Source organism: Meleagris gallopavo, chromosome 23, assembly GCF_000146605.3.
Source record: "Meleagris gallopavo isolate NT-WF06-2002-E0010 breed Aviagen turkey brand Nicholas breeding stock chromosome 23, Turkey_5.1, whole genome shotgun sequence".
Lineage (NCBI taxonomy): Eukaryota > Metazoa > Chordata > Aves > Galliformes > Phasianidae > Meleagris > Meleagris gallopavo.
Window position 1 is genome coordinate 5,918,610 of NC_015033.2, and position 9,836 is coordinate 5,928,445.

General features: G+C 49.0%; 2 protein-coding genes across 2 annotated transcripts; both read left to right on the forward strand.

The window, feature by feature from the left end:
- Window positions 1-6: 6 nt before the first annotated feature.
- PINK1 (PTEN induced kinase 1) lies at window positions 7-6,918 on the forward strand (the record flags this gene model as incomplete). Its single annotated transcript, XM_010722946.1, has 8 exons — window positions 7-21; window positions 326-592; window positions 949-1,052; window positions 2,456-2,638; window positions 3,377-3,540; window positions 4,372-4,499; window positions 5,188-5,424; window positions 5,878-6,918. Coding segments are annotated over 8 exons (1,359 nt in total), but the record flags the coding sequence as incomplete, so codon positions are not given.
- An 819-nt stretch (window positions 6,919-7,737) lies between these two features.
- On the forward strand, window positions 7,738-9,692 carry AGMAT (agmatinase). Its single transcript, XM_003212313.4, has 6 exons — window positions 7,738-8,273; window positions 8,355-8,557; window positions 8,741-8,789; window positions 8,925-9,120; window positions 9,259-9,438; window positions 9,540-9,692. Exons 1-6 carry the CDS (start codon window positions 8,038-8,040, stop codon window positions 9,675-9,677), a joined length of 1,002 nt encoding a protein of 333 aa, XP_003212361.1. The 5' UTR covers window positions 7,738-8,037; the 3' UTR covers window positions 9,678-9,692.
- The last annotated feature ends 144 nt before the right edge of the window (window positions 9,693-9,836 follow it).

The window sequence follows — 9,836 nt, forward strand, 5'->3', positions numbered from 1 at the left end:
GCCGCGTGCGGCCGCATCCAGGTGTGGGGGCTTGGGGAGGGGTTGGTGATGATCTTAGCGGCCTTTTCCAGCCTGTTCTATTCTGTTGTCCCTATGGTTACAGCCCGAATGTCAGCCCCTGGCTGGACCAGGCCTATCCCCGTGTGTGGAGTCACTGAATGCTTGGGTTGGAAGGGACCTCAGAGCCCATCCGGTGACAACCCCTGCTGTGGGCTGGTTGAAAAAAAAGGCATTTTGCTCTTTCAAGTCACTCGGGTTTGTCGTTACTGGGCAATCTTGAACTGAGTGCTTTCTCTTTATGCTTTTCCTTTGTTATTCCTTTCAGACCGTGTTTGTCGGGAAGAACAAGGCACAAAAAGATCCTCTGAGCTCTTTGCGCTGGCAGGGCTTCAAGCTGGAGGACTATCTGATCGGGCAGCCCCTCGGGAAGGGCTGCAATGCAGCCGTCTATGAAGCAGCGATTCCTTCACCCCCCCATCACCAGGGGAGCAAGGAGAGCTCAGATCTGCCTGTGTCTGAAGAGGAGCCGTCTGACAAACACCAGCAGCAAGCTGCTTTCCCCCTGGCTATCAAAATGATGTGGAACATCTCGGTAAGGAGTCAGCTCTTAACCGTCTCCTTGTGTGTTCCATCCCTGGAGGTGCCCAGGGTCGGGTTGGATGGGGTTCTGGGCAGTCTAATGTGGTGGGGGGCACCCAGCCTGCACAATGTCTTGGAACTGGGTGATCTTTAAGGTCTTCTCCAGCCTAAGCTATTCTATAAGGACATAACATTGAGTGCCAATTATTAGTGACTAATCACACAGCCAGTGATCAGCAGTCATTATTAAATGTGGAGGTTGGTGGCCCTGCATGTGGCAGGGGGGTTGGAGATTCATGATCCTTGAAGTCCCTTCCAACCCTGACCATTCTGTGATTCTGTCTAGCTGACAGCATGTTGCTGTTGCAGGCTGACTCTTCAAGTGAAGCTATCCTGCGCAACATGCACCGAGAGCTCGTTCCAGCCACACGGACTGCTTTAGCTGGGGAGTATGGAACTGTCTTCCACCACAGGTTTGGTAACCATGGCAGTGGCAGCTGTTCTCTAAGTGTGATGTGGTAGTTCTATCCAACTTGATCCATCAGTTTCATTTTGCAGCACGTCTGTGCTGTAGAGAATGCAGCTGAGGAAGAAATGAGCATGAACCCTTGGGATTATTCCATGTGTGTGTATGCCTTAGCTAAATGGCACTGCCTTTGGTAGTGCTGTATGCCTGAGATGCCATGCAGGAACACAGTTCTGCCTGTCCTAGTGACTTTTCTCTCTAGTGTGCATAGCAGTGGTGCTGTTCAAATAATAATTTAGCAGTGTTTGCTCTGAGGAGCAGTTGGCATGCAGGAGATTCCTGCAGCTCGGCTGTATGCTTCCCTCCAGTGTCTTAGTCTTGAAGTCTTGAAAGGATATGGGATGATCAGGGATCCACCTGCTTTGGGTCTAATGAGGCACCGTGCCTCAGTTTCCCCATGTTTAAAGTGCATAAATTGCATTACTCTCTGACAGAAAAGGTTAACTCTGTTGGAAAAGCTGGGAGGAGCTGTTTCTGAGAAGTCATCTAAAAGTATTACTGTGCTTTTTAATTACAGAATCAAACACTGACGTTCTGTAGTAGTTTGGTGCTGAATTGAAAGGGCAGTCCTGTGAAACCTGGCCTAATGCTGGTCTGGTTCTAAAACAGGTGCAAGGGAAGAGGGGTGGAAGCTGTTGCAGTGCGGGTTGCTGCATGCACAAAACAGAAATTGGTGAGAAGGCAAATGGAAAATGACTGTTAACTCTTCTTCACCTGAGCTATGGGTAGGCTGGCAGCATTGAGGCAGCAGATTGCACAGAAACTTTTCAAGGATCTTGAGTTTAATTGTGCTCTTGTTCAAAAACTTGTCTTTTTTTCAACTGGAAACAATGGAGTCCACAGTCCAGACTACTCGATTTACATTTCAGATATGTCTCTGCCAATGCAGATGAATAATGAATGCTTCTCAGTGTGTCTTTAATCTGGGAATGCAACAGAGAAGCCAAAGGTCTATCTGACATTCAGAGAGGAGAGCTCTGTTTTGCAGGTGCATATTCAGTAACCCGAATGCTTCCTGTCTATGCCAGTAAATAAGAGGTCTAAGGTGATCTGCATAGTGTGAATCTGGCCTTTATTTTCAGTCTAACAGGGTAGGATTATGGAAAGTGAAAGGCTGCATGTTGAACATGAGCATTTCCAGCAAATCTTCCTTTGCTGTGCAGGTAAAGCAGCAGCATTTCCTGCTCATCCATCAGGGTGCAGGAAATCCAGTCATAAGGTGAAGCAGAACAAACATGTTTGCCCGCTGCTTTGGAACCCTTTGGTGGAGGGGATGTGCCATAGTAATGAAAAATAATCCTGGAGGTAATAGAGATTGGTGTAACTTGTGATGTCTGTACTTTTGCACAGAGAACCTGTCCTTGGGAGGAAGAGGTTGAGACCTCATCCAAATATAATCCAGGTGATCCGAGCTTTCACATCCTCTGTCCCGTTGCTGCCTGGAGCCCTCACAGACTATCCTGATGTTCTTCCAGTGAGCCTGAATCCCAGAGGGATTGGTCGCAGTCACACGCTCTTCTTAGTGATGAAAAAGTAGGTGGGGAGAAGCTTGCTGGGGGCTGGGACTTTGTGGGATTGCCCAGCAGGGCTGTGTGTTCTGCTGCTGCATGGGTCCTGCTAGAGATTTGGCCTGCGTTGCTGCCAAAAGCCAGAGTATGCGCTTGGAAACATGCCTTCTGAGAGCTGTTGAGATCCTTGAGATTTTAGCTCTTGTTCAACAATAAAAACAAGCTGTCCATGGTAATAATTGCCACAAAGGAATGGAAAATTTGCCCCGAAAAATGAATGTTGCCTCTAGGTTGAACAGACTGCTGGAGGCAGAGAAGAAGATGAGATTTGGTGTCTCTGGCTGTCTCAGTTGGGTTTTGTTTTTTAGTGAGTATGGCTGTGCCACTGATGTAAAACCACTTTCTGTTTCCCACTTTTCTGTTCTGTCTGCCTCTGGAGGAGCCCTCTGTCCTCTTTGTAGTTCAAGAAAATGTTCTTTCGCTCAATTTGCACATCTCTATTACACTCCTACAGTCTGTATCAGTCTCCTCCCTGATGCAAGGAATAAAACCTGTATGCATGTAGAACCCTGTAAGAAGGTACACCTGGAGACCCTCACCATGCTGGTGACTGAAAAATGGAAAGTTGTGGCAAGTTTCAGTAAGAATTTGTCACTTCTGAGTGCAGTGTAACCCCAGCCAGACAGCACTGAGGTCGGATGGGAAGGGAAAAAGGGAAAAACTCCTGAGATGCTAATTCAGGTGTCTTCCATGTTCTGACTAGCTATCCATGCACCCTGCGCCAGTATTTGAGGGACAACAGCCCGGATACCCGTCTGTCCACCATGATGATTTTGCAGTTGTTGGAAGGCGTGGACCATCTCGTTCGACACAGGATAGCACACAGAGACCTGAAGTCTGACAACATCTTGGTTGAGTTCGATTCCGGTATGTAGATCACTGGGTGTAAGTCTGTGTCTGTGGACATAGAGGGTTGTGCTGTAACCTGAGGGAGGAGTGCAGGGTGTTACTAAAGCAGTGTGTTGCACAAGCAAAGTGAATGTTGGCTTGAAGATGGAACTGCCACGCTTGCATTGTTGGAGGTGCCCTGGCATTAGGCTGTCATTCCTCACTGGCCAAACAGCACAGAGCAGTTCTTAAAATGCTGCTGCACCCTGCTATGGCTGCACATCTGTTGAAAGACAGGGAACTGGCAGAGTATTAAAACCAAAAGCAGCATTTTTGTCACCTGTTGGCCCTTCTAACTGAGATTTTAATTACCTGAGCTCTTTTTCAGTGTGACTGGAAATCAAATGGGCAGGAAACAATAGAATGAAGCCAGCTCTTTGTAATTGTATGTCTTGATGCAGCAGCTGTGGCAGGCTTTCGGCAGTGCTAATGTCACCTTTCTTGAAGGAAGACCTCCTCTGGAGCTACACTAGGAATGATTTAAAGCATTGATTTTTCCCTTTCAGAGTCTGGAGAAGTAATGATTTTGCTTTGCAATATTTGACTTGTCTTCAGGACAAGAACTGTTAACTCATGCAAAATTTTTCCAGCCTTCTGCTATAACTCAGTGTGTATCCTTATAGCTTTTGCTGTAGATAAAGATGAAAGTGGAGAAATGAAAAGATTGTTTCATCATTGAAGAGTTCCTAACCTCGTGTGTCCTAGTTGTCAGGATATCCATGCTGCCTGCTCCTGGTGTGCCTATGTTTCTGTCTCATGCACCCAGGTGCTCCCAAGCTGAATGCTCACTGCTGTCCCTGTTGTTTGCAGCTGGCTGCCCCCGACTGGTGATCACAGACTTTGGTTGCTGTTTGGCAGATGACAGCATTGGTCTGAGGCTGCCCTTCATCAGCACTGACATGGATCGTGGTGGCAATAGCTCTCTCATGCCACCTGAGGTAAATCCATCCCGCTGGTGCTGCTAGTTGTGGGGATAAAAACTTCAGCACCAGCTGAGGTGCAATATGTGAGAACTTGGCAAAGTGTAGGATTGGGTCTGGAAAGAATGAATTGAATTTTCTTGGAATCCACACTAAATATTTGTCAAATGGGTACTTTGGCCACAAAATGAAAATCAATTGGTGTTTTGAGGCAGTGTTGACTTTTCCCACAGAAAGTTTGTTCTGTAGCCTTTTTCTCAGGCTCAGTTCCACATTGCTGCAGGAACTCCTGTAACAGCAGTCCTTGCATTGGGGCAGCATGTAGCTTTTGAACGAAGTTCAAGGTGGTTGTGAGATGATGGATAGTTGCTTTTTAGTCCTTTGATAATAGCACTGATAAAACCTAAGGCAGTCCAGCTGCCTCTGTGTACCGGAGCACTCTGCCTTGTATTTCCTGCAATGCAAGTGCAGTGCTGGTTGTTATCTCCATGTCTCCTGCCTGTCTTAAATCTCAAAGTGAAATGTCTCTTAGGACTTGGTGCGAATGCTGGTCAGAGGTAACAACTAAATCCTAGATGTAGTGATCAAAATCTTCCACATGTAGTGGTGGACTGAGAAGCAGTGAAAACCTGAGGCATGCCTACAGAAAATATTCTTTTAGAACTCTTTGTTGTAACTTTTCCATCTCATTAAACTTGTCACGCAGGTGACCACAGCGTCAGCAGGTCCAGGCATGGTGATTGACTACAGCAAAGCTGATGCCTGGGCTGTTGGAGCAATTGCCTATGAAATCCTGGGCCTGCCCAATCCTTTCTACAGCTATGGGGACTCGTTTCTGGAAAGCAGAAGTTACTGTGAGGAGGAGCTGCCAAGCCTGCCTGTTGGTGTGCCCTGTGAGGTGAAGCAAGTGATAAGGATGCTGCTTCTGAGGGATCCCAGCAAGGTCAGAAATCTGCCTTGAGGAAGTCATCCGGCTGGTCTTTGCATTGTTTGCAGGTCATTGTTTGTAGGTCGTCTTACCCTGTAGTGCTCCAGGTGCTCCTGTAATGCAGGTGTAATTGCAATGTAGATAACAAACGAAGGTGAATGTGGGTCTTTGTGGGAGCACAGCATAGCACTCACTGAACAGTTTCAGTGATTTCAGATGTTCGTGTCAATGGTTGGTGTTTGCATGTAATTGCCTGAATCATAGAGTCATGGAATGGCCTGGGTTGGAAAGGACCACAATGATCTTCTAGTTTCAACCCCCCCCTGCTGTGTGCAGGGTTGAATAATAATAACAAAAGGCTTTTTGGTTCATGGCAGCCTCAGAGGAGGTCCAGGGGACTTTTGGCAATGCAGATGGGACGGGATGTGATGTGAGCGCAGCTAATTTTCCCTCTCACTCCTTTTGCAGAGATTGTCTGCTAGAGTTGCTGCTAACGTGCTGCACTTGAGCCTCTGGGGTGAAAGCATTCTGGCATCCGAGGCCCTGAAGCCCGACCAGATGACTGCCTGGCTTCTCTGCCAGTCTGCAGCCACTCTGCTCATGGACGGACTGGTGGACAAAAGCAGGGTAGAAACCAAAATGAAGATGTGCTTTTTGGCCAACCTCGACTTCGAAGACCTCTGGACAGCAGTTTTCTTGTTGCTGGCCTGGAGAAACCGGTCTGGGTGAAGAGTCCTACCCGTGTGGGACGTGACCGTGCGGTAGATAAATGGCACTTGCTGAAAGCACATAGGAATCTGTCTTTTCTGTCTGCCTGGAATCCTGTACTAACTTAGGGAAAATATCTGCAGGCCTGCGTCAAGAGGTTGAGTTTATCTGTAGCGAGTTCTAGTACACGCTGCTTTTCTCTTCCTGCTAGAGGACATGCCCTTGCCTCACCATTACTCCTTCAGTCAGGGTTTGCAGAATGTGCAGGTGTGCTGGGGTATGTGCTTGGTTGTGTTCAGTCAGGAGTTCAGAGCTGGCTTCGAAGTCACGCGCTGAGTGAAGCAAGTTCCTTTTGAGAAGAGTGTCTGTGGGGAAGGAGGTACTGTCTAGCTGCTCTTACACACAAATGTCACGGATTTAAGCAATGCACAAAGAAAGCAGCGCTGGCAGAAGGACATACAAACTTCTTTTTCTTTCTGTTGTGCAGTGGCTGTCCTAATTCTGCCAAAGCCAAGTCGAACTGTGTGCAGTCACGGATAATACTGCATGTGGAATAGGGCTGAGGAGCAGTGCTAGCTTAGGGAGTGTCCTGTGATGCTAACCTGCTTTACCTGGTTTTGTGCTTAACAATGAAGTAACATCCTTTGGTTGGAGAGGATAGGAAACACCACTGTTAGAACGATAACAGCCATGTTAATGAAAACATCGTTTGATTTCATGTCTGTAATTGTGTTAAGGGGAGCTGGGGGAGAATGTTACTGCTGCTGGTTGCACAATAAATGGATGATGACGTTCTGAGCATTCTCTAAATCCAGTTCATCTCTGTTCACCGGATCCAGGTCTTTGGCTATGGAGGCTGTGAGGCCGCGTAGTGCTGGGTCAGTGTTGGTATCTCAAAGTCCTGTCTCTGAAATGTGTTCTTTTATTCCACTAAAGGGAGTTCCCCAATGAGAGCCCCCTCCTGTTTGAGGAGATCATGTGTTCCTCACTCCTTGTGATCATGTGTATCTTCACTCCTCTGGCTGGTAACTGACCTGCAGGTTGTGGGTCAGGTGGCTGATATCCCTGAGCACACCATCACACAGGAATGCTGTCCAGATCTTTCACTCTGAAGTGCTCTCTGGTTGAGTTGACAGTGCAGTGCTGCCTGTCAGGGAATGGCCCTGCTCATTTTACAGCAACGGAGGGCTGTTTGCTATCCAAGGACATCCCCAGGAAGCCAACTCCTGTATCCCTTGCTCCCCTGGAGCTCATTGCAGTGTAAATGCTGTCAGTTTCCTGGAGGAGCCCTGCTTTGACCTCTCTTCCCTTTGTTTTGCCGTTCAACCCATCAGCTCGTGCTGACTCAGAAAAACACAGCACAGCTCCCACTCGCTTACGTGTCACTGCAGCACAGGGCTTGAAATTAGACGTATTTCACATGAAAACAAATTATATAGAGCAGGCTTTCAGTTGTGAATGTACTCCTTTTATTTTTTTCTCCCCCCGTCTCTCCTTATCTCTCCCAGATCCATGTGCTAGAAGGGCAGTGAGCAGAACTAGGAGCCAGAGCATTGCACTCAGCCTTGGCATTGCACAGGGGTTGCATCTCATTTGTTTGCCCATTGTGTGTCTATAATTCTGGTGAGGTCAGATGCTTTCTGTTTTGTCCCAGTGCCTTTCCTTAGTGGGATGTTTTTATGATACCTCAGTGCTTCGGGTGGCTTTGTAAAAGGCAGGTAAGAAATTGATGCAGCTGATCAGTGTGTGGAAGGGGAATCAGAAGGAGGAAGATGCGTGGGAACAGGAACCTGAGCACTCTGGATGGCAGGGCATCCAGATGCACTTTGAACCCAGCAGAGTGACACAGTGAGCCGCCTGGCTCTGTTCCCAGCTGCAGGAACGGGGCAGGCTTTGGGGTCTTGCTGTGTGTGTGGCAGGATGAGTTGTCTGCTCAGGACAGCCAGGCTCTCTGCTCGGTGGCTTTTTGCATCTGCTGCTGCTCCATGCCGCCGTGCCTCGCGGTTCAACGTGCCTCCCAGTGCTGAGTTCGTGGCCCGGCCCGTAGGGGTCTGCTCCATGCTGAGGCTTCCTGTTCAGACCTCAGCAGAGGGGCTGAATGCAGCTTTTGTCGGCGTTCCCCTTGACGCGGGCACATCCAACCGGCCCGGAGCCAGGTAGGAGGGCAGCTGCTGCTTAGTTCCTGCTGGCAGCATGGCTCTGCCCGCAGCTTTCCCTGCCCACGTTCTCCTACCCAGGTTTGGTCCTCAGCAGATCCGTGCTGAGTCAGTGATGGTGAGGAGGTACAACGCCAGCACTGGGGCAGCGCCTTTCGACTCCCTGCTGGTGGCTGATGTTGGAGATGTGAACGTCAACCTCTACAACCTGCCCAACAGCTGCCGCCGCATCTACGAGTCCTACCAAAAGATCGTGGCCTCTGGCTGTGTGCCTCTCACTCTGGGTGAGTGCCCTGTGGGAGCTCCTAATTCTGTCCTGATTCCATTTTCTCCTGTTGTGATTCGGTCTGAGCATATAAACAAGTGCAGCATAAATACAGGGGGGAAAAAAATCACTGGAAAACAAATGCAAGGAGTGCTGAGAGCCTCTTACAATGTGCAACGTCTTCTTCCTTGTCCTGTTGCAGGTGGAGACCACACTGTAACATACCCCATCCTGCAGGCAGTGGCAGAAAAGTAAGTTTCCAACCTGGAGGTGTAGAACACAGCCCCATCCTAACGTTGCTCAGCCCCTAGAGTGATGGCAGTGATGGTGTAAGTTGGGGATACCGGGTGGGTTGGGGACTGATGTGCCCACCTGATCCCACCAAGGCATGGACCTGTGGGGCTGGTGCACGTGGATGCTCACACTGACACCAGTGACATGGCCCTGGGGGAGAAGATCTACCATGGGACCCCGTTCCGGCGCTGCGTGGATGAAGGGCTGCTGGACTGCAGCCGTGTGGTTCAGATTGGCATCCGTGGCTCCTCCTATGCCCCCGATCCGTACAAGTACTGCTGGGACCAGGTAACCTCTGGCAGCTGCTCTTCCTTAAAGCTTATTTGGGTGCATGGGAAATGCAGCCTGGTCTCCTTTCCATAAATCCCCAGTGGGATCTGGGTTGCTGGTTGTGGGATGGTGAATGCTGAGCTTGTGCATCCGCAGGGATTCCGGGTGGTTCCAGCTGAGGAGTGCTGGATGAAGTCCCTGGTTCCACTGATGGGAGAGGTGAGGCAGCAGATGGGGGATGGCCCGGTGTACATCAGCTTTGATATCGACGGGCTGGACCCTGCCTATGCCCCGGGAACAGGGACACCAGAGATTGCTGGGCTCACACCTATGCAGGTGAGGGGCACAAAGCTCCCTTCCTAATAGGATAAGGATGTTTTTCTTCCCATTTGAGGAAATCTGATCATTTATTGTCCCCCAATCTGTTTTCCTTCCAGGCTTTGGAGATTATTCGTGGTTGTAAAGGACTCAATATAGTGGGATGTGACCTTGTGGAGGTGGCACCCATATATGATGTCTCTGGTGAGTTGATGGAAATCTGTGGGGCTGCAGGGCTGAAAGGGCACATGCACTGAAGTCTTCAGTTTTTGCTAGGTGCCATCTAGTGTTGAAAGGCAAAGAGCAGCCCTGGGCTCTAGGAACTGTCACAGAGTGGTAGGAACTGATAGAGGTGGCTGAGATCTGTGTGTGAAAACAGATGGGCAGTCATAGCACAAATTTTATTACTTTTTTTT